The sequence below is a fragment of the Suricata suricatta genome, chromosome 5 (assembly GCF_006229205.1).
Source record: "Suricata suricatta isolate VVHF042 chromosome 5, meerkat_22Aug2017_6uvM2_HiC, whole genome shotgun sequence".
In the NCBI taxonomy this organism is placed as follows: Eukaryota; Metazoa; Chordata; class Mammalia; order Carnivora; family Herpestidae; genus Suricata; species Suricata suricatta.
The window spans coordinates 9747930-9771882 of record NC_043704.1 but is presented as its reverse complement, the minus strand read 5'-3'; the positions used below and the strand labels follow the sequence as shown (position 1 = coordinate 9771882).

At 42.1% G+C, this 23953-nt stretch overlaps 2 protein-coding genes across 10 annotated transcripts in view; one reads left to right on the top strand and one right to left on the bottom strand.

Annotated features, from left to right (window-relative positions):
- Positions 1-1032: 1032 nt before the first annotated feature.
- PIGP (phosphatidylinositol glycan anchor biosynthesis class P) lies at positions 1033-9918 on the bottom strand. 4 transcript variants are annotated; one of them, XM_029938976.1, is made up of 5 exons: positions 9824-9918; positions 9136-9239; positions 3088-3160; positions 2411-2529; positions 1033-1276 (listed from the first exon to the last, which is right to left on the bottom strand). In XM_029938976.1, the coding sequence occupies exons 2-5, from the start codon at positions 9215-9217 to the stop codon at positions 1131-1133; spliced, it is 420 nt and encodes a 139-aa protein (XP_029794836.1). In that variant the 5' UTR covers positions 9218-9239; positions 9824-9918; the 3' UTR covers positions 1033-1130. The 4 variants fall into 4 exon arrangements, with proteins under 4 accessions (XP_029794836.1, XP_029794839.1, XP_029794837.1 ...); XM_029938979.1 differs by lacking the exon at positions 9824-9918 and adding an exon at positions 9643-9803; XM_029938977.1 differs by lacking the exon at positions 9824-9918 and adding an exon at positions 9692-9780.
- Positions 9880-23953, top strand: part of TTC3 (tetratricopeptide repeat domain 3) — a 115406-nt gene continuing 101332 nt past the window's right edge. Inside the window, exons 1-3 of one of the 6 annotated variants that reach the window (XM_029938971.1) lie at positions 9880-10065; positions 22404-22558; positions 23620-23662. In XM_029938971.1, the coding sequence (XP_029794831.1) occupies positions 22415-22558; positions 23620-23662 (187 nt within the window). In that variant the 5' untranslated portion in view covers positions 9880-10065; positions 22404-22414. Of the gene's footprint in view, positions 10175-18060; positions 19699-22403; positions 22559-23619; positions 23663-23953 lie in introns of those variants that run through there. The other 5 variants (XM_029938970.1, XM_029938972.1, XM_029938969.1 and 2 more) reach the window with 5 other exon arrangements.

Here is a 23953-nt window from a genome sequence, read left to right as displayed (position 1 = left end):
TGCCTTCCCTTAAAGGCTCCTGATAGCTCAGTATCTAAAGGGCCTCCAACGTCTCACATGGACACTTAAGACCAGACTTCCTATGGCGGCCTGCAAAGGCCACTGCGGGGGTGCTGGCCTCTCCCGGCTCCCCTGACCACACCCCTCTGCACCGAGCACTCTGGGGCCCCTGCTGGCCTTCCATCCCAGGGACACCGAGCTCCTTCCCACCCAGGGACCTCTGCCCTGACTGCTCCACACCTCAAGGTCTCCCTGGTCTCCAATCCTTCTGACGGGCTCCTGTGTTTGCTAACCAAATTTCAGTCTCAACTGCGTCTCTCTGAGCCGCCTTCCCTGGCCACCCGATCTAAAGCAGTCATCCCTTTACTTTCTAAAACATTATCCTATCTTAATTCTCTGCATAGCACACATCACAAATATTTTGTTTGTTTGCTTAGTCTGTCTCAATCTGCCTCTAAAACGTAAGCTCTTTCAGAGAGAATCTTATCACTGCTCCATCTAGAAAAATACCTGGTATGTGGTAAGTACTCAACAAATGTTTTTGTGTTAGACACAAATGTTATGGCAAGAACACACAAATTAAATGTACCCTTCTCCCAAATCAGAGTTCGAATTCTGGGCCTCCAAGAACACAGAACAGGAAGGACATAATTGCCATTTAAAACTTATAACACGAATGCCTCTCTGGTGGGACTTCTGGCTTCTACTGACATTTATTTTTTAAAAAGTCTGGTATGTGGTAATGCAGTATTGATATATTTTGTCCATTAACATTTATTTTTTTAATGTTTATTTATTTTTGAGAGAGAGCGCACGTATGTGCACGTACAAGTCGGGGAGGAGCAGAGACAGAGGGAGAAAGAGGATCTGAAAGGGGCTCTGTGCTGAGAGCAGAGAGCCCAACGCGGGGCTTGAACTCACGAACCGTGAGATCATGACGTGAGTCAAAGTCAGACGCTTAACCAACTGAGCCACCCAGGTGCCCAGAGAATATAATATTAATGGAACTTAATCTAAGAGAGGTTCAACTTCTGTTTTTACATTTCAATATCAAGTTTAATAAGAGAGATAGTCAAAATAATTATGGTCAAAATTATTACATTGAAAACTTTTATAATGAATGCTTGTTGTTAGTCTACATTCGATTTAGTTTTTGGTTTAAGTTCTTTGGCTGTAAGAAAGAACATTCGGTTTACTTCACTGATAGGAATGTCTCTTAATGCTGGGATGGCGTCTTCTTGGTACTCCTTCTGCTGTTGGTTTTCAGCATAGGTATCTGTAAGGGGAGGAAACAAGCTCTGCTTACCCAAGCCGTTTCTCCTACAGTTTCTGTGGTTTATGAGATCCACCACATAGATTCCTGAGCTCATATCTGCATAATAATAAATACCATGTTAACATAATTACGACTACTTGAATTCTCTCTTTAAAAGAAATGTCCCAACTGGAATAAAAACCAGGAAAGTCCTTTCTGCATCAATTAGGGTAAGAAATTACGATTTCATTCAACTGTACAGTGATGATTAAAGTCTCCCTGGCACACTTCTCATAGGGACAGAATTAGACCGAGACTTGGAAAACAGATTTAACCCAACATCCCCAAACTATTAAATAATTTATGCATTAAACCAAACTATCAAATCATTCATGCAAACTTAACAACATCCCCTCTTGGTACAAATTGTCTATTTGTGGTTATTCCAGGCAAGAATTCAGGAAATACAGTAGGTCCTCAGAAAGAAACATAAAAACACTATAACTGGTTTTCAAAATATATTGTACAGACTCGTGAAAAAAAGCTTTGGAAAGTTAAAAAAAATCATACCAAGCAATATGGTATGCTTAATACCAGACGCATAATTAAGGATACTTCACTTTCACGCTCCACCCCCTGCCCCCCACCCCGCCAAAATTCACTTCCTAGGATCTACGCAAACTCAGGAATTTATTTTATTCTGATCATTAGACTTACGGGGAGTTTTTAAAAAACTACAAAAACATGCTGCGGCTCTATCTACAGAACTGGGGTCTGCTGGACACGAGTCCTGAGGAGGGGCACGCTGTCACATCGCGCTCCCGGGCGAGGCCTGCACGACGGAGCTGCCACTCCTGATGAACGCGGCGTGTTTAGGGTAGAACAGGGTTTTCTCAGGCACGGTTGCAAAGGAACATATTACAGACTTGTCGTCTTTATGGGAAACTACACATGCTATCAACAGCATATTCGGAATTGATTTCTGCCGTGTGAACATTTCCTCTGGTACAACTTTGTATTTATTTCTCCCGGGTTCTTTTTACTGGGCCAGCGTGTGCGTCCTCTACTGTAGCCTATTCTCAGCTGCTTTTCTGCATAAAACTGCTGCTCCTTGCCCTTCCGTCCCCCCCACACTTCCCTCTGAGATACGTTTACCTGTGATCGTATGAATGGAGTTGAGCGGAGAGGTACTCATCATGTTTATTCCAAACAAGAGCACATAACCAATGACTATAACAATGAGGAGGTAGACGGGCAGTGCAACCGCCCAGTATCTGCAGAAGAAAATATTAAAGTAGGTAATTGCTTGAAAAGTCATCATTCTCGAGTCTGTCACCAAGTTAATATGCTTTTTGAATGTAATTTAATTTTTGATTTACAGTGGTATGTGTATATAAAAGACAGTCAAGTAGTTCTATACGGTCTCATGATGAAAAGCTGCAATCCTGTATCATTCCATACTGTAGCTACATGGAAAAAGTGGAACCTAAGTCAGTTACCTGTCACTTATCTGCAATCAATTTCCTCAACTTCTGTTGATACTTCTTATCTACTGCCCCATTATTTGTTCCTGTGGGTTTATACCTTAAAATGTTTTTTCTGTAGTGTTATCTGAGCAAGATGTTGGGAGGAAATGGAGATAATGATGTATGTCCTCCTCACCATTTTTAATTAAGGGTGTATCAGTGAAGACCTTTAAAAAGCTTTAGATTTCTATATGGCTTTTCATGGGTCTTATGAGAACAAATATTTAAGATTTGGGAAGTCTTAAGGAAAAACTATGATCCTGAGAAACAGCATTAATACATTTTTAAGAAAATCATTCAACTTACTTTTGAGGCCAGTAGGTCAGGCCTAAGGAGTTTAGCCAAGATTCAGGAGTAAAAGCCCACACGAGATACAGTACTGCAGAGAAGGGAAACAAAGGAAACGAGAAGCTAGTGAGGCACGCGTCTGATATATCAGAGTGTAGGTAAAACAAAAGCTCCTTTGAAGGTTCCCTGATCATCTCAAAAATGATTCTTCTTTCCCGTCAGTCCTCTGGTTCGTTATCTGTATCGTTCTCAAGATACTTACAACACTTCCGTTAAGTAGAATATTTGCGTTGCTGTGAAATGGAGCTCAAGAACTTTACCATCTTACTAGTCTAAAGCTCTATACTCATGAAGCAACCCCTTTTCCCCCATTAATCTTTGTTGTTTTAAAACATGGCTTAAGTTTTACACTATATTTTAAGTAATTTAAGGTCAGAAATCACTCTTTAAAAAATATTTATTTTGAGAGAGAGCACATGCATGAGAGTGAGGAAGGGGCAGAGAGAGAGGAGAAAGACGATCCTAAGCAGGCTCCATGCGGTCAGCATGAAGCCCAACGCAGAGCCTACTGTTGGGCTCAGTCCCACCAACAGTGGCATCCTGAGCTGAAACCAAAAGTCAACTGCTTACCAACTGAGCCACCCAGGCTCCCCAGGGCAGAAATGACGTCTCAGCCATTGCTGTGATCTTCACAACACCTAGCAATTTGCCTATAGTAGCTGTCAACAATTCATCCCCATAGGGCTGAAATGATTACAGACACTTGTGGCTTAAAGGGGACTTTATCTACCCTTGTTTGGACCCACTACCTGTTGGGCTTCTGTCTCATCTCCCAAAATACAATCTTATTTCCCTCAAGCAGGGTCTTTGTGGCACCCTTTACTGTTGTTAATACGTAGAAACAACCGTCAACCTCCAAGCGCTCACTATGGGCCAAGCATTTTACATGCATTATTTAATTTGATCCTTAAAACAAGCCTATGTATGTGTCATTTTTACAGCTGAGTAAATGAAATCTTAGAAATGTTACATCATTTGCCCAAGATAAGGGGCAGAAACAAATTTCAAACTATTTGTATTAATGATGATGAAGGAGTCACATTCTACATCAGGAGCATGAGTAACGGTGGTGAACCCAAAAGACATGGCCTCTGCCCTCCCCAAGCTTAAAATGGTGGGGATGGACAGAGTCGAGTAAATTGATATTTTCACTGAACTGTGATTGCTAGTAATAAAAGATGACATAGGACCTTAGTCCACACTAGTCCTGATGGAGGTGATGTTAGTGGTCAGGAAAGATTTCCTGGAGGAAGTGACTAAACTGGGGCCTAAATAATGAGTAGAGAATTAGCCAGATTAAAAATGCCTAAGATTGGAGCATGCAGATGAAGGAAGGAAATATGAGAAAACAATGTTCCCTGCCATGGTCCACAGAGAGCATGAAGGATCTGGTGAGGGGTTTAGTGTGGCTGGATGGTCGAGGGAAAAGATGGCAAGAGGCCCTCTTGAAGCTGTGATAGCTTTTAAGATTAATGAAATGCACCTGCGCCTGGGTGGCTCAGTCAGTCAAGCATCTGACTTCGGCTCAGGTCATGATCTCACGGTTTGTAAAATTGAGCCCTGCATCGGGCTCTGTGCTGAGAGCTCAAAGCCTGGACCCCACTTCGGATTCTGTGTCTCCCGCTCTGCCCCTCCCCTGCTTGCACTGTTTCCCTCTCTCTTGCTCTCAAAAATAAATATACGTTAAAAAAATTAAAAAACAAACTAGTGTACAAGACAGAAATGAGTCAAACGTAGCTTCCCACACGTTATCTTGTCTGACCCTTTCCAAACCCTTTGAGGTGCCTGCTATTATTATTTGTAACCCACAGATGGAAAAATCAAGGCGCAGGGAATTTAAGTCACTTCCCTAAGACCTCACAGCTGAAAGCTGCGGGGCAGGACTGGGAACCCAAGCAGCGTGTTCATACTGAGCTTTCAGGCGGCAGCAGCAAGAGCATTGGTTACAACATGGACGTGAGGAGGAGTGTGATGCTTCGGGGGAAACGAAGCAGTTTAGAGTACGTGGGACATAAAGCGTGAGGCTGTGAGTGCTGACAGCTAAAGCTGGAAAAGCGCAGGTCCCGGACCATGAAATACGTCGTACGAGGAACCTGGACTTTATGCTCTAGGGAAGGAGGATGGCTGTTTTTTGTTTGTTTTTTTTGCTTTAAAGATCTAGCAAACCATAAAGAGAAATAACCATGTGCACTCCGACCAGAGGCTTTACGGAGAGGAGCTGGGTCTGCAGCCCAGATGAGTCCGCGAGCCGGCTGCGCGAGGGCTCACCTGCGGACCAGCGGGGGCGGTAGGAGGCCCGGCACACTCGGCCGCAGGAGCGGACCAATGAGTTGGGAGGAGGAGAAAAAGTGTCGTGAAGAACGACTCCGGGTTTTCAGAGTGGGTGTCCAGTATTTCACGGCAGAGGACAGAATACGTGAGCAGTCCTTCTCCACATGCAATGAGTGGTCTTCCAAAGACATGAATCGGACCCTCTCGCTTGCCTGCTCAAACCCTTAGAATAAACTGTCTTTAGAATAAGATCCAAACTCCTTGCAAGGACATCCCTCCTGCCCACTTCTCTGAGGCCTAGTCTTGCTGCACGACGCTCCTGCTCCAGGTGGAGTCTCAGGGCCCTTGCACAGACCGGGAGCGCTTTCTGCCTGGAATGTTCCTCCTTTAATTCTTTCAATGGCTGATTCCTTCTCTTCCATTCATGTCTTGGCTCAAACACCCCCATTCTGAGTGAGGTGTTCCCCATCACTTGCTGTTGCAACAATGTGCCACCCTCCATCCCCTCCGGACTCCTATCATTTCCCTTTGTTTCCTTCTAAATTACTGTCAAAATCTATAATTAGTGCTATGGACCCAATGATTGCATCTCCCTCGAATTCGTACGTTGAGGCTCGAATCCCCAGTGTGGAGGTATTTGGAGGTAGGGCCATTGGGAGGTAGTAGGGTTTAGAAAAGGTCACACGGGTGGGGCCCCATGCCAGGATTAGTGTCCTTGTAAGGAAAGTAAGAGACCAGAGCTTCCACTCGCTTTCCATGCTGCAAGGACACATCAAGAAGGTGGCTGTCGACAAGCCAGGAGGAGGGCAGTCACCAAGAACCCAATGATGCCGTCACCCCAATCTCTCACCTCCAAGCTTCCAGAACTGTGAGAAATAAACATCTATTGTTGAAGCCTCCCAGTCTATGGCATTGCTATAGTGGCCTGAGCAGACTAAGAAAATCGCTTGTTTTTCATTCAGTAAATACTTAAATGTAGAGAGAATCACGTAATCCCTTTGTAGCCACTACCTTGTTTTACCTTGTTGTAACTGCCGGGTAAGGCCTCTGACCTCTGTCCTATTACTTTCTACCTCACTTGCTCAGGCTTCAAGCCTACTGACCTCCATTTGTTCCTCAAACTCATAAGCATGTTCTTCTAAATGCTTCTGGTACTGGCTGTTCTCCGAGAGACTCTTTCCCCAGACTGGCCCACAGCTGACTCCCACTTTCCATGTCCGGGCTTAAATCTCCTCTCTCAGGGAGGCACTTCCGGAATGCTGTATTTAAAACAACAAGCTCCTCCCATTCCTTATCCTCCCTTCTTGCTTCATTTCCCCCCCCACGGTACCTGATATCACCTGACATCATGTATGTGGTACTTACTTAATTCATCCACTGGCTAGCTCCCCTACTGGAATGAAAACCCTAGAGAGCAGTTAAGCTTTGAATGTTTTGTTCCTCATCTGCCTACTTCAGTGCCTGGCATGTGGTGAGCACTCAAAATTTTGTAGCATTAATTTTTGGTTGTGGGCAGTAGCTATTTCTTACTAGATCGTTCTCCTAAGGCAAGGGAAACAAAAGTAAAGATAAACTACTGGGACCTCCTCAAGATAAAAAGCTTCTGCGCAGCATAGGAAACAATAAAACTAAATGGCAACCTATGGAATGGGAGAAGATAGTCACAAATGACATATCTGATAAAGGGTTAGTAAGGCAAAATACATAAAGAACTTATCAAACTCAACACCCAACAAACAATCCAGTTAAAAAATGGGCAGAAGACATGAAAAGACATTTTTCCAAAGAAGACATCCAGATGGCTAACAGGCACATGAAAAGGTGCTCAGCATCGCCCGTCATCAGGGAAATACAAATCAAAACTATAATGAGGTATCACCTCACACCGTCAGAACGGCTAAGATCAGTAACGCAGAAAACAAGCAGTATTGGCTTAAGAGCACCTTCTTACACTGTGGGGAATGCCCCCTGGTGCAGGCCCTCTGAAAAAGTGTGGCAGTTCCTCGAAAAGCTAAAAATAGTGGCTATTAGTGGATTTAAATCTGAAAGTCATAGCCTTTAGTCATTTGTATAGCTTCTAATCTTTCTAATGCTCTATAGAACAGGGATTTTAAAAATGATGTTGCTGGGGTGCTGGGGGCTCAGCTGGTTAAGCAACGGACTTTGGCTCAGGTCATGATCTCACTGTTCCTGGGTTAGAGCCCCGGGTCAGATTCTGTGCTGACAGCTCAGAGCCCGGAGCCTGTTCTAGATTCTGCGTCTTCCTCTCTCTCTGCCCCTCCTTTGCTTGTTCTGTCTCTCTCTGTCTCGCAAAAATAAACAAACGTTAAAAATTTTTAAAAAAAATAAGTAAAAAGTGATGTTGATGATAATAGCAACAACAGGAGCTAACACTTACTAAGTACTTCTGCTCCTGTGTATTAAGTGGTTTGCATAAATTGCAGCAGTTAATCCTCACAAGAGCCTTTAAGGGGCAGGAGGGTGAAATCAACCGTTTCTGGGCTCAAATTCCAGCTGTATCATTTACTGGCTAGATTCACTTGGACACATTACTAAAACCCTGGACCTCAGGACTATCACTGTAAAATGAGGACAGTAATAATAATGTCTACTTCACAGATTGTCTTGCCCACAATAAGCATTCACTAAACTTGACCACCATCCTTTTACAGATGAGGAATCGGAAGGTTCAAGAAGTTAAGCAAATGGTCTCAGGCCACACAGCTAGTCTCTGGAGGAGTCGCGATTTGAACTCAAGTGAGAACACCACGCATTACCCTAGCCAAAAGCATGGCTGGCTGTACTGCTGCATTTTAGGTTCAGAAACACTACCACTCCCTCACCTCCCTGGTTCCCACAAAATTTCAAAATGTTGGATGGGGACACACAATTTTCTCTCTGGTTTTAATAATTCCCACATCTTTTAATTAAGATTTTTTTTTAAAGTTTGAGAGACACAGACAGCACTAGTGGGGTAGGGGCAAGAGAGAAATGAAGAGAGAGAGGGAGAGAATCCTCTGCCGGTGCAGAGCCAGACGTGGATTTAAACCCACGAAACTGTTAGATCATGACCTGAGCCAAAACCAAGACTCTGATGCTTCAGGGACTGAGTCACCCAGGCATTCCCCCGACATCCTTTAGAGGAGAGATGTGGGGCGTGCTATGTGACTCTGGGCACATTAGTGTCTCAGGGAGCCTCAGTTTCCTTATCTGGAAAACGGGATCTTTCCCGGGGACTAACCCAGATCCTGGATGTGAAGCAACCATGGCTTCTCTGGCCTAATTCACTTCTGGCTCCCACAGGCTGCACCTGCACCAAATGACTCCCTCTACACCCTTCATTCAACCCGTCTTGCTTCTTATCATCAGGGAGAAAGCTAACCCTGATTTCCCAGTTTGATTTCCTGTCTCTCTACTGGGTTCCGATGGCTCTTTTCACACCGTTAATTTTAAATTTACTTGTCTGTCTTGTCCAGGAGACTATGACCATTGGGACCAGGTTTTATGCACTTTGCAGTCCTGTCTGAGGCTTTATAAATATTTGTTGCGGTTAAACTATTTACGCTGGTGTCTGGCATACAGAACACCAAACACAAGTTCCCTTCAGGTTTTCTTAAGAGGCACAGGAAGAAAGAATCATAGCTCAGATGGGCCCGTTCTATGAACAAATGCAGCAATCTCCTTGTCCTTAAACACCAGAAAAAGGCCCTGGCCATCTATCAGGAAAGTACTTACTGAAGCCAAATTGGGAGCTTAAGAAAAGAACAAAGCCATAAATCGCCCTTTCTGGCAATGGCGACGGTGAATTTTCCACCATTTTCCCTGTGGCTTCAGACAATCTGCGGGAAAGAAACACAATCATCGTCAGTGATTTACTCCCCTTCGTCACCGGTCTGTCGTAGCCTCATTGCTTTGCTATGGGCACAGCCTCTGCGGTTTTTTTCCCAGCCTAAACCACTGCACGCGCCCATCCTGTGCACACACCTCCACCACCAGCACACACCGCTTGAACGCGCACACACGCCCCCGCGCGCGCGCACCCTGCAACTAAGCGGAAGGGAGCGCAGGGGAGGGCCAGGCGCCGCTCCAGCCCTGCAGGCTTCGCCTCCCTGCGGAAGGGCTAGGCAGGGCCCGGGCTTCGCCCCAGGTTTGGGTCCCGACACCCTGGACCGGACCCTGCCCACTCCGAGGGGCTTCTTGTTTCTCCTGCGAGGCTAGGGGTTGGGTGGGGAGGCTCTCGACCTTGGGTCCTTGAAGCGCCCACTCAGGCCCCTCCCGATAACTCGGCCACCTCTGTTTCGAGTGCCCTGCGCAAGCGCTGTCCGGGAAGCCTCAGGGGAGCGAGAGAAGAAAACCTGCCGGAAAGGCCTGGTCGCTAAGGCGCTGCCCCAAATCCCCCTCCCCCCCACCGGCGCAAGCGCACCGCGACCCTGGCGGGCTTGGAGCTGGCCAGTAACGGAGAACGCTGGATCGCTTCGCTCCCCGCCGCGGAGGGGGGGGGGGCACAATTACGCATGCGCACTGCTGCCCACGTGACGCGCGTGCCGCCTGCGCTGCCGCCCGCTCCTGCCCGCTCCTGCCGACTCGCTGGCTGACGTGGAGGGCCGGAGGCGTCGACGTCGGCGTTGGCGGCGCGCGTCCGAGGCTCGCGGGCTGCGGGCCCCGGTGAGTGAACATCTGGCGTGCGGTGGGGCTCCCGGATGTGTCACCTTGTCGCGCTGCCGCCGAGATGCCCGGGGAGAGGGGCCCTCCACACCCCCTCCGTGGGTGTGTGGTGAGTGTGGGTGTGTGCGCGTCGCCCCGCGTCGCTCGCTGTGGTGCCCGTGGTGTGTCTGCGTGGGTCGGGGTGCCGGTGCGCTGGGGATGTGGCCGCCTTTGTCGGCACTGGTGGGTGTGTCCCCTTTGTCTTATATTCCCCTTCTGCAAGCTTGGGTCCCCCCGGGCGTCTGTGCGAGGGTGGGAGTAGCCCCTTTGTGTGCGCATCCCCCTGCCGCCCGCGCACTCCCGTCCGGAGGGTGACAGCCCTGAGAGGTGAGAGGTCCCTCGGCCCGGGCGTGCGGGCACGCGCCTGTGTGTCCACTCTTGGCTTCTTTGTGTCGCGCTCGTTATTCTCGGCGTCGCCGTGGGCGCCTCTCGCCCGTGTGGGTGGTCCCCTATTGTGTCACCGTCCCTCTCGGGGAGGGGGGTGCGCGTTCCCCGCTCGCGTGACCGCGCGTTCTGCAGTCGTGACCCCATCCCGGGGCATCTCCCGCCCCAGGTGTGCGTCTTCGCGTGTCCCCGCCCGCGTGCCGCGCCCGGATCCTGTCGAATGTATGATCCCCTTGTGCGCGTTTTCGTTCGCGAGTGTTCGTGAACGTTCGTGCCCGCTACATCCTCTCTGTTTTGTGTGCCTTGTGTCTGCGCCACCTGCTTTCGTGAGAATGGCAGTCGAGTCCGGGGGCGGCCTCCTTCCCTGGAGAGGAAACGCTCCCCCCTCCCTTCTTTTGGGAGCATCCTCCCACCCCCACCGCTGGTGGGAAGGGGGAGACGGCAGCGGGTCTGGCCAGCTGCTCTATAGTGTTGACGACAAGTGTGGCCTGTCGAGCCCGCCTATTCTGGGGACCGAATGAGGGGGGAGCCAAGGGCCCCAAATCAAGCCAAGGCGTTGGCGAATTTTTGGCTGGTACCAGTGGGAGTGCCTTTTCCAGAAGATTCCTAGACACCCAAAGCCCTTCAGCGGCAGACTCCTTCCAAAATCTATGTACACGCCAGCTGGGTAAATCTATTCTAGCTGTTCCTGGGCCTTCTTGATCATACTTAACGGTTGGAAGAGTGTTTTGTGGCGTTCACATAAATTGTCATTTGATTCTGCCCAACATCTTAGCGAGGGGAGTCAAGGTAGACATCTTACATATTTTACTCCTCCCTCGGGAGCAGTTTCTTTATAGTTACAGCTCCAGTTAGGACATTTTTTTTTATTGCAATAAATTTGCGTTTTAATCCTGAGGGAAATGGAATTTATGACGAGGATACCCAGGGAAAGAGACTTGAAACCCGTTAGAGATCCCACCTCCTCTTGCTCGAAGGTTCGTGCTCTGCGCTTAAAGGCTGTTTCCGTGTCTGTTTATTTCTGTTCATTTGTTCAATTTTCTTCCCTTTGCCTAATTTCCCTTTTTCTTTGTAATTTCTGAAATAACTCGCACATAATATATGCAGGGGGATCTAACCAATCCTTGACCCAGATTTACAAAGCTGATTATTTTGCCAAATTTACTTCAGATCCTTTTTTTTTGAAGTAAAATTGCAGATATTGGAGGTGCTCCGAGTTCCTCCACCTCAGCCACCGTGTTCCTATTTTATACTTGATTCACAGTGAATCCGTAAACAATATGTAGTGGTAAAGCGTTTAAATCTTAATGGTATTAAATGGTATGTGTCTTTTTGCAACTTGCTTCTTTTTGATCAGCATCACATTTTGAGATTTATATACAAATAAATTGGATAATTGTGTTACCTTTGGTTCATTTTAATTACTGGTAAATAATTCAATTGTATGAATATACCACAATTTATCCATTTCCCTGTTGATGGACTTTGAAGTTGTTTCTGGTTTTTACGCAAAAAACAATCCTGCAATTTGTACTTGTCTGGTTGTGCACACATTTGCAAGTTTCTCTAGGAAACACACCTTGTAGTAGAGTTGTTGGATAGGATACGTGCATCTTCAACTTCACAGAAGCTCGCAAGGTGTTTGTACTGATTTTCACTCTCACTGGTTTTGAGTGAGGACACCCATTTATTTCCTCACATCCTTGCTAATATTTTATGTTATTAGACTTTTAACCTTTTTTGTCTTCTTTTTTACTAACCAGCTTCCCTGTACTTTAGCTTATGGCTAAATTTGCTTGCTCCAGCTCTGTGTCAGATGGGTTCATCTCTCACAGCTAATTTGCTCAGTCTTTATCTCATGTGGTCCTCCTAAGATTAATTCCAGTAAAAATTTACTTTGCACCTATGGTTGATGTAAAGATAGTAATTTCCATGTCATATGTACCTCTCTCTTGGCAGTTGAGGGGATATAATTGTTTTTTAAAATATGAATGGTTGAAAAATCTTTTTTTCTTTTTAATGTAATATTTGATATAATCAAAATATATGTAACAAAAATAAAAGTAATTTTTAAAACCCCAAATATATGTAACATATGCCGGTTGTGAAGCAAAATAATAAAATGAACACCAATCAATACACCCAATGCAAGAATCAAAATGACCAATACTGAATGTGCTCACCTCCTGAGTGACTACTATCCTGAGTTGTGTGTTGTTCCTTGCTTTTTTAAATATAATTTTGTCAGATATGTGTATATCCTTCAACAATGTATTGTATGGTTTTTTTTTTGAGTTTAAAAAAAGGAATTCTGGATACAATTTTCTGAGACTTGGTTATTTCACTCAATGTTGTTTCTAAGAATCACTGATACGGAGTACAGATGTAAGTCGTCATTTTTTAAGGCTGTGTAATATTCCATGGTGAATATAACACAGTGTATGCATTCTTCTTTGATGCATATTTTGGCTCTTTGTAGGTGTTCAATTATGAGGATTTTTGTGCGTATCTTCTGGTACACAAATTTGCAAGAATTTCTCTAGTTTTCATGCTAGGATATATGACCCACAGGGGAGTAATGAAGATATTTCTAGGGAGTATTAATGACTCCATTTCAGGATCATTAAATCCCATGTGTACTCTTTCCTAATATTGGTAATGCCTGTGGCCTGTAATAGAGGCCTCATGTTGCTTCTACTTCCCCCTTGCCTTTCCTAGTAGCACTTCTACCTTGGATAAGGAAGGCATACCACTCCTCCACATGGAGTCTTAGGAAGGCATTGTCCCCACCCGAAAAACTCCATGGGAAACAAAGAGATAATTTAAAATCTAGTATATGTTGTCAGAGAAAGGCTTTTTAAATCCAGGCACCTCCCATCTCCTCAAGACTGCATTTGCAATACAATTTAACACTTACGTTTAATGATCAGTGTGTATAGCTATTTTTGATCAATCCTATGCTATAATTACAACAATTTAAGCCAATAATGAATCAGCTTTATTTTTAAATGTCACAAGAAATTCATCCTTTGCATTATTTAAACTTAGACTGCGCATTTTAGAGGTCATCTTAGTGTGAAAATGATGAAAAGCATTTTTGGTGGTTTGTGAGTAAAAAAGGGTTGGAATTCTACTGTGGTAAGCTATTTGCTAGAAGTGAAATTGCTGAATTATGGGGTATGAATATTCAACTTCACCAAATTGTTTTCTGAAGTGCTTGCACCACTGTGTTCATTGGCCAGCAGTTTTGTCAATTTACATACTTGGATGAGCAGTGTGTAAGAGTTACGGTTGATCTGTATCCACTCCAACACTTACTGTCATCAGATTTCCTTATATTTGCTGATAACATGGGTATGAAATGATGTGTCGTGATTTTAATTTGCATTTTTTTATTAGTCAGTTTGAGCATCTTCTCATATGTTTATGAACTGTTTTCCTTTTGTGACACACCTGGTCATATCTTTTACCCATTTTTCTCTTGGGTTGTCTTTTAAAACTGATAAATGGGTAACACTGATCCTTTATTGATTATATGCATTGTAAATATCTTCTTCCAGTTTATGGCTTGTCTGTTTTACTCTTTATGGTGTATTTTGGTGAACAGAGTTCTTAATGTAATCTAACTGGAAACTTTATCTGACCTTGGAATTATAAGGACATTCTCCTATGTTTCTTTTTAGAGTTTTAAAATGATGTCTTTCCCATTTAAATTCATCTGGTATTGATTTTTGTGTATAGTGTGAGGCACTGATCACATTCATTTTTTTCCTCCATGTGGCTACAGCTGTCCTCATATCATAGGTGGAATTGTGCCTCTGTTCAGTAGCATGGTTTTGTTTCTGCATCCCTTTTCTTTGCCTCTTGTTTCCTTGTCTATCTCTGTGTTATACCACACTGTTATAATTATTAATCCTATAGCTTTACCAGAAATCTTGCTATTTGGGGCAGGGGATCATGAGTCTCAGCTGTTCTTGGATCTCTGTTCTTATTTTAAGAATCAACTTGTCATGTGACGTGAAAAACTCTTTGGAAATTAATTGGAATTATTGAATCAATTTGAGGGAGAATTGAAATCTTTAAGATTTTGAGCCTTCCTGTCTGAGAAAATGGTATGTATTTCTATTTATTTAGGTTTTTAATGTCTTTTAATTTGTTTTTTTAACTTTCTTCATACAGAGAGAACATTAAACGTTAAAATGTTTCTAGAGTTTTGTTTCTATTTTTTTTAAGATTCTATTTTCTGTTTTTATTTTGTTAGCAAATGGAAATTTAATGGATTTTTATATTAATCTTTAGCCATCCAATTAATAAACTTTTATTATTTCTAATATATTTTCTGTAATTCTCTTTGACTGTTCTATGTGAATAATTATATCATTGCAAATAGTGACACCTGTGGTTCTTCCTTTCAATGATCTTACATTAAAAATTTTTTTCTTGTCTTAATATGCTGGCATACTTTTATATTTATGTTCAATGGAAATGATGATGATTGTTCATTAGAAGTGATTGTAGTGGACATATATGTCTCATTCCTGATTTTAAAGGGAATGTTTCCCCATTAAAATTTTTTGTTTTAAGAATTTGTAAATAACTCTTTATTAAGTTAGGGAAGTCTTTGTAGTTTTGTCACATGCCTTTCTGCATGGCACAGAAAAACTTGAGAGTATCTCGTGGTTTTTCTTTTTTAATCTGTTAAATGTAGTGGATTTCAATTAATATATTTTAAAATTCCTAATTCTTTTTTGTACTGTCTACTGAGATAAACCCAAATTGATCTTAGTGAATTTTTTTTATTAACTACTGAATTGGGTTTGCTAATATTAGGATTTTTTGTATCTGTTGATGAGTGAAATCACTCATCATTTTTCTTTATTGACGCTCATGTCTGATTTTGGCATTAATGTTACACCACCCTTTTATGGTTAGAGAATAGTTCTTTTTTTTTCTGTTCCCTAGGACAGTTTGGAGTGGGGTGATTTGTTTCTTAAAAGTTGGATAGAATTTACCTCTAAGATCATTTGGATCTAATGTTTTCTTTGTAGAAAAATTATAAATTGTTAATAATTTAGTATTAATTAGCAATGGAATAATAATAGGACTTCAGGTTTTTCTATTTTTTTAAATCAATTTTGGTACGTTTAAGAAATTTGTCTTTTCAACAAAAACTAAGTTGACTGGCATCAAGTTCATGGTATTCTTAATTCCCTTAATTTATGCTATATCTGAAGTTATGTTTCCTTTCTCATTTTGTTTTTGTTTGCTTTTTTTTTTTTTTGAAAGAGAGAGTACAGGGGAGGGGAAGAGAGAGAGGGAGAGAGAATCCTTACTGTCATCACAGAGCCTGATGCAGGGTTTGATCCCATGCTCCTGAGACAAAATCAAGTCGGTGTTTACCCGACTGGGCCACCCAGGTGCCCTAGCCCCCTTTTCTCATTTTGAGTATTTGTGTGTGATTTCTCTTTTTTTTTCTAGATTAGCCTTGCCAAAAGTTTGTCTCTTTTACTAATCTTGGCAGTGGATTAATTTTTAGCATAATTAGTTCTTTTACATTTTTATTTTTTGTTTCTTGATTCTTTTATTTACTTTTTCTTTCTTTGGGCTTATATTTTTAAATTTAAATTGCAGGTTTAATTTACTAATTTTGAGCCATTGTTATTTCCTAGTGTAAATATCTTAGGCTGTAAACTTGCTCAAAATTTATTTTTGCCTTATCTAACATTGTTTAACTTAAAATGTTTTCATTAACTTTCAAATCTAACTACAATTTTCATTTTGGTTTCTTCTTTGACATATATGTTTTAAAATTTTCTTTGAAACATGCTTTTTAATTTTCAAAAGTATCTATATTAACATTTTTTCTTTTTGTTATTCACTCCTAACTTGTATTATCAGAGGATGTAGTATCTTGTCTTTTAAAAACTATTTTCTTGCCCTCTATTTATGGCCTTTTATGTAGTGAATAATAACTGTTATGTGTGTACTTGTGATGAGGATATGCTTTCTAATTGTTATGTATCTGTTAGATCAAACTTGCAAATTGTGTTGTTTAGACTGCCTTTATTGATTTTTGTTTCACCCGTCGTTAATTGAGAGAGATGTGTTGCGGTCTCCCACTGTCACTTTCTAATGGACTTTCTATACTTCTAACAACTTGTTGATGTACGTTGAGGCTATTTGATTAGGTATGTGAAAGTTTAACGTTATTTTCCTAATGGATTGAATCTTTTCTCTTATGCTGTGATCCTCTCCAGGCTTAATTTTGGGCTTTTGTGTTAGTATCTATTTAGTCTGTCTCACCTTCCTTTTGGTGGTAATTTACCTGGAATATCCTTTTCCTTTATTTTACTGTCACTTTTTTATGTCCTGACATTTTAGGTGTCTGTTATAAAGAATGTATTACTGAGTTTTTCTTTTAATCCAGTCAGACTATGTCTTTTAGTTGGTATTTCTTGAGGAGTTAGTTCCAGTCTCTTGGTAGCTCAGTTTTTTCCTAAAATTATTTTGATTTTACCCTTGTTCTTGAGAGAGAGGTTTGATGGGTATACAAATTCTAGATTGATGGATTATTTTCTCTTCACATGGTGAAGATATTATTCTACATGCAAAGCCTCCTGCCCGTTTTATTTTGGTACTTTGAAGAAAATATTCTTTTTTCTTTTTGTTGCATTTGCTATTCCATCTTTGGTGCTATGTCATTTTCTTTTTAAGTCTAATGGAGATTTACTTTTATTTATCCTCTTTTGAATACACATTTCTTGATTCTGAATTTTGTCGGATTTTGAATTTTGTCTTTCAGGAGGTCTAGAGGATTCTGAGCCTTGTAATAAATATTGTTTCTCTGGAAAATTAATTGGATGCATATATATTGAACTGTTTCTAGGTCAGTTATTTTTAATCTTTCATACTTTTCATTTCCTTGTTTCTCTATCAGAATTTACAGTGCTGGGTAATTTGACCAGCCATATCTTCTAGTTCATCAATTTCTCTTCATCTGTGCTTAATCTTCTCTTTAATGCATCTATTTTTTTTCCTTTTCCTTTTAACTGTTACATTTTTTATTTCTAAAAGTTCCACTTGGTTCTTTTTTCAGATACACCATGTCTTTTTTTCATGTTGCTTGTTCATTTTTCTGAATCCGTGGGTATTCTGTAGACTGTATGTGGCAGTCCCAGTGTCTTATGTCTTTCGGGGTCTAAATTTATTGCTTGTTCTTTCTGTCATCTATCCCTCATGGGGGGTTGTCACCTCCTATGCTTGATGATCTTTGGTTATGAACTCCTTTTTTATCTTTCTCCATGAGATCTTGAGAGTTTGATTTGGGGATGCTTTTCTTCTGATAGGATTTGTATCAACTTCAGTTGGGAACCAGGGAGTTTATATTAGACCACTTTCAGTGTCTTCACTTTGCTTCTGGCCTGGGGCTCAGTGTCCATTATTGCTCTTGGCAATACTGCTTGTAGCTCTTGACTGTCAGCGTTAGTTTCTAGCTGAAGGTTTGTTGTTTTGGGGGGGCGGGGAGGGTGCTTTTAAATGTTTCCTAGTTCTATCAGCTCAGCAAAATTAAAAAAAATTTTAGAATCTAGGATCCACTTTGTTTTGCAATGAGAATCCCCTATTAGTTCATTGTAGCTAATAGGGTCAGAAGTCCTTTACATTCATATTTAATTTTAACAGTATGTTTACTTGAGTTTGTATTAGGAAAAAATAATCTAAGTGTAAGATATCTTGTGGTATAAAATTTTCTATTAAAACAAGTTTACATCTGAGTTAAAAGTTGACTTATCCTAAAAAAAAATATTGATTAACAGTAGTAGAGGTAGCAAGTAGATTTTAGCAAAGTTTTTGCTTGGGGAATGTGAATAAAAAATTTTGGAAAGTACTGAGCTTGGGGATCAAGATGAATAGGGCTCAGTGTACCCTCACAGCCTACAAAGATAAACCCCGGATGATCAGTGTGAGAACTGCAGGCAGAAGATATGGACAGGGTGCTCTGGGCTTACAGAGAAGAGTGCAGAAAGGAACTTGGTAGTCGTTATGAGAAGGTCAGGAAATGCTTCCCAGAATCAAGTAGTAAGGACTGGCAGGCGTTAGGTGGTTGCAGAAAAAAGTTTATGAATCAGAAGCAGTTGAGTATGAATGGCTCTGTATTGCATGTTGTGGAGTGACTGGAAATAAAAGCAGGAACAGCATTATGAAAGACCTTTCATGCTTTCAAAGTAGGGCATTTGGACTTTATTCTTAACATGAAGGGAAGCTATTGAATGATTTTAAGCAGTAAAATGTTATGACCAGAGTTTTAGAGAGTGCCAGGTTTGAAGGGAAGTCACCATCTAGAAGGCTGCTTATTAAGTTAGTTCAGAGAAGAAAAGGTGAAGCGACAGAGAAGGTAGTGTCATTGGCATGAACAGGTGTATGGGTGCTAATTTTAGATTTCGTCAGTGGATAGAAACGACAGGTCTTTGTGGTCAGATGGATAGGAATGCTGAGAGAGACTGGGGAGCCCAGGTTGTCCCCAGATTACTGGTTTGATGAAGCAGGTGGCATGTAGAGCAGTTGACTGATAAAATTCAGAAAGAGGAATGAACTTGGTTTCATTTGTTTGTTTTTGAATAAAAAGATAAGTTTATTTTTGAACTTAATCTGAGAGACTTGTGGGACATCTTGTTTAGGATCCAGTGGCAGTTGATGGGGACTATGGAGATGCAGTGCAGCCTAGAGAAATTAGAGACTTCATCTGGGCATTCCAGCCATTGTTTGCTACAGTGCAGGATGAGATAATTTAAAGTGGCACATGGATTCTTTAATAGTTAATTACGTAATGTGTATGAAAAACGTAAGTTTTATCTCAAATCTATGATATCATGGATATTATCACTTGGGCCAAGTGAGCCCAGTAAAAGAGAACTGCTAAGTAAATAAAAATACACATGATATGTGGAAATGGCAAAAATCATGGTGAAGCCGTGCAAATGATGAAGTGCAGAAAGTACTATTGAAGCCCTGGGTGCGGTGCGTGAGGTCACCGAGGAGAGAGTGAGCCTGAAAAGAAAAGAGAGGTGACATTTGGGTGGCGGGGAATGGAGAAGAAGAGCCCATGGAAACTGAGGAAAAGCAGCCAGAAGAATAGGAGGAAAACCAGGAGAAGATGGTCTTTGGAGTCCAGATGAAGAGTTCTGAGGAGGAGGAAGTGGTCAACAGCGTCAAGTAAGTTGTAAGCTGAAACGTGCTCTTTGGACTTAGCAATTAAGGTAGACCATTTAGCTGTAAGCACCCAAGCAGTGGAGTTTTAAAAATATGCATCTAATACTAATGTTATTAGCTGATACTTATATTTCCTATATGCCATGTACTATTCTAAGCACGGTAAACGTGTTAACTGGTTAATCAGGTAGGTAGTATTGCAATCCCCATTGGAAACATGAGGAAACTGAAGTACAGAGAGGTTAAGTAACTTGCCCAAGATCACACACTCAGGAAACGAGGGAGCCAGGAGTCAGGCCCGGCAGTCTGGTTCCAGAGTCCAGGCTCTTAATTAACCACTGTGCCATATTGCCTCTTTGGTTAAAACAACGTAGAAAATAAAAATTACACTGGTGTCTCCTTATGGCATAGTTGGTATATGGTGTGGGAAGCGGGGTGTGATGTCCGGGAGGCCTGCCAGGCTGTGAGTGACCAGCATCTGGTCACTGTGGCTCGGGCTGCTCAGCATGAGCACGTTAATTGGATTAGAATCGATGCCGTGATGGTGATGTGTGGGCTATGACAGAGGGTTCTTGGCTCTTTCTCTGTATGTGTGTGTATGTATGCATGTATGTATACACACACACAGATATAGATCTATATATATACATACACAGAAAACTATATGTAAGGCGAACGAATTAAAAAGTGTATCTATTTTCCAGGATAGCATATGTCCCATTTTACGTGCCATGCTTTGGGTGCTAAAATGTCTGTTTTTTCCCCACTCACTTTTGAAGTTAAATTCTCTAAACTCTGGAAACCTTATTCATCCAGAACAGTTCAGGTTCCAGACATAATAGATAATCTATTGTAGAAGGTCATTAAGGACCTTGTTGTAAACCGCTTTCCTTGAATAAGAGAGGCGGAAACCCAGTTTCCGAAAGCTGAAAGAAAGCTGAGAATGGAGGATTCAAATGGGAGAAAAGGAGGACGAATTCTTGATGAAGATGATGAATGTTTGTGGTCGGAGGTAGGGGGACACAAGAGCGATATGACTCTTGGTTGTGGTCAGAAAGGAGCCAATCAGAGTTAAAGGTTTAAAAACTGGCTTAAACCTGCACAGAGATCTGGGGTGTAGCCTTGGGAAGCAGGAGCCTTGATGTCATAGGAGGGAAGTGAAGATCCCTTTAGTCAAGGAGGTGAACGGCAAGGCTGGGGTCGTGAAGGGGCCGTCTACACAGCCCTTGATGTAGCTGGGATGGTGGTAGTTTGGAGGAGAGGGGAGCACTGGGAACTGATGCTAGTGTTCTTAAACATGGCAACAAGCAAGAACTGACCAGGTGGCAGTGACAGGGAAAGGTAGTATAGTGAAATAGAGTGTTCGAGAGGAGAGACTATGGAATCAGAGGACTTAAGTTTAAATCCTTCCTAGCTTGATGATCTTGAGCAAATTAATTTTACTAAGCATGCCTCTCATCTGCACACTGGAGGTGATGGTGCTTGGACCTGAGAATTGCCGTCAGGATGAATGAGATGGTGTATGTGACAGTGTTTGGTACAACGTGTGACAGATAGCATGAGTAGTTTGATAGTAAGGTGGTGGTGGTTCTTCTGGCACTGTGAGGTTTTCATACCCTAAATTGGACATGATAAGAGTTAAAAGAACAGATTTGTATTTCAAGGACTGATGGTAGGCTTGCTTAGGAAAAAAGAAACTGTCCTAACAGGACCAGGGTTATGTGAAGTGGAAAGGTCTGAGGAACGGTGTTAACGATGGTGCTGGTGAGGAGAGGAAGATGGCCATTGTGTGGGCAAGGGTTAGAAGTGCTACCATGCTGCATTCTTCAGGCATGTTGCGGTTTTGTAGCTAATCTCTGATGGCCGTAAATCTTTATTCTTGAAGTTTCTTCTGGGAAGAAGCCTTAGTCTGAAACTCGAGCCCTAATTTCCCTCTTCCCCCATTGAAATGATCCTTTTTAAAACAAAGCTAGTATGTTTGATAACCGAGGCTGTTGATAATATGAGGGTTTTGCCCACCGTGGCAATCCAGCAGTGCTGTGTGTTGTGGTTGTGAGAGTGCCAGGTGCAGTGATTGTTAGGAGGCTGGGAGTCTGGATGTGGCTGTGGAAGTTAGGAGATTGACCGACTCAGCCTGTACCACCCCAGCTCTGCCCTTTGTCCAAGACACGAGCACACACAGAGGGATAGAGAGCAGAATATGAGCAGCCAATAGGAAACCATTTTCTCAGTGGAGTCAGGGTTTACTTCTGGCCAGAAGGTTGAGAATATGGTAGAGTTTGTGTGTGATGAAGTGGCATATTTTACCGGATGTAGTAAAAGCAGATGGTGTAAAAGGGCAGCAGTGGAAAGATGTCTTTTGTTCATTCAGCAATTATCTGAGGGCTTACTATGTGCCGGGCACATACAGAAGTGAATAAAATGCCCTTAATTACCTCCCAGCTAAGGGAGACATGCAAACAGATAAATTCAGAGTAGAGATGGTGACCTTTGAGTCTAAGGGGGGAAAAAAAAGATTAAACTGATATTTGAAGAGATTTGGGGAAAGAGTAGCAGACTGAGAATCTTCCAGAGCTCAGTGTTCTTATTATTTTGGGGAGGCCTAAGTTCTAAGGATTTTTCTGATATACAATAGAAGCCAGGAAAACTGCTTCACATATTATCTCAAATGATTTAATTGCTAATTTGGGTTTGTGTTGTTTCCTTAGGATGGTACAGCATGGCTGATTTTGTCCTGGGAGATTTCACTGTAGCAGATGATGCCTTGTTAGAAGATTGCCCTTATGTGGACGATTGTATCTTTCCTCTTGAATCTATGTCCAATGATTATGTTCGTGTGACTCAGCTTTACTGCAATGGGGTGGTAAGATTTGTTGATTTTTTTTTAATGTTTATTTATTTTGAGAGAGAGTAAGAGAGAACACAGAGGAGGGGCAGAGAGAGAGAGAGAGAGAATCCCAAACAGGCTTCACGATAACAGACTAAGCCCACCCAGTGTGGGGCTCGATCTCAGGAACTGTGAGATCATGACCAGGGCAGAAATCCAAAAGTCAGACACTTAACCAACTGAGCCACCCCGGCCCCCCGTCTTAAAGGTTTATCATTTTACTGAGTTATAATTGACCTGTAACATTGTATCAGTTCCCCTGGTACAAGATAATGACTTGAAATATGTATATGTTGTAAAACTATCACCACAGTAAGTTTAGTTAAAACTACGATCATTACTGTTCATAGTCACAGATCTTTTTTTATTATGCTGAGAACTTTTATTTTTTTATCTTATTCAATTTTTTAAATGTTTATTTTTAAGAGAGACAGAGTGAGAGACACAGAGCATGGGCAGGGGAGGGGCAGAGAGAGAGAGAGACAGACAGACAGGATCCAAAGCAGACTCCAGGCTCTGAGCTATGAGCACAGAGTCTGACACAGGGCTCGAGCCCACGAGCAGTGAGATCATGACCTGAGCTTAAGTCAGACGCTTACTGAGCCACCCAGGCGCCGCTGCTGAGAACTTTTAATGTCTACTTTTTAAAGGCTTTTTGATTTAAAGCTATGGGAGTAAAGATATTTTTGTGGTACACAAATTTTACAGGAGGTACAAATATGATTTCAGAAGGGAAAGTAAGCAATGCCTTAACTAGAATGTGCGATACCAGAGCATGAGTGACGAGGAAGGATGGCGTTCTGACTGGAGGTTAGAATGGTCCTCGAGAGAGGGCTGAGGACACAGACTCAGGGGAAATGAATCACTTTGAAAGACGGCCTAAAGACACACCACCGAACCAAAATATTGTAATCAAAATGTATAAGTAAATGGGCACTGAAATTTGACTTTAGTACTGATAATGCTTACATTAAGAATTGAAAACTGTACTTGTGCATTTCACCAGATACAAATCAAAATACTTTTTTTCTATTTAGGGGATGCAGTATAAAGATTTTACCCAAAGTGAGAGAAACTTAGGTGAGTACATTGGCATTTTAATTTGTTAAAAGGTTGTGATGGGAGGTTCATCCATTCACATCAGCATACCAGTCCTACATATCTTTCATTTTTAGTTTTTGATTTATGTATTTTTTAAATTTATTTTTTTTAACATTTATTTATTTCTGAGAGACAGAACATGAACAGGGGAGGGGAGGGGAGGGGCAGAGAGAGACAGAATCTGAAACCACCTCCAGGCTCCAAGCTGTCAGAATAGAACCTGATGCAGGACTCAGACCCACAAACTATGAGATCGTGACCTGAGCCCAA

Bases quoted from the DNA above. Each gene is read 5' to 3' on its own strand.
- PIGP (XM_029938976.1), bottom strand. From the start codon at position 9,217: ATGGTGGAAAATTCACCGTCGCCATTGCCAGAAAGGGCGATTTATGGC. The intron at 3,161-9,135 runs GTAAGTACTTTC...CCTTCTCTGCAG, and splicing joins AAGCTCCCAATTTGGCTTCA to TACTGTATCTCGTGTGGGCT. The intron at 2,530-3,087 runs GTAAGTTGAATG...TTTCTTCTGCAG, and splicing joins CTGACCTACTGGCCTCAAAA to ATACTGGGCGGTTGCACTGC.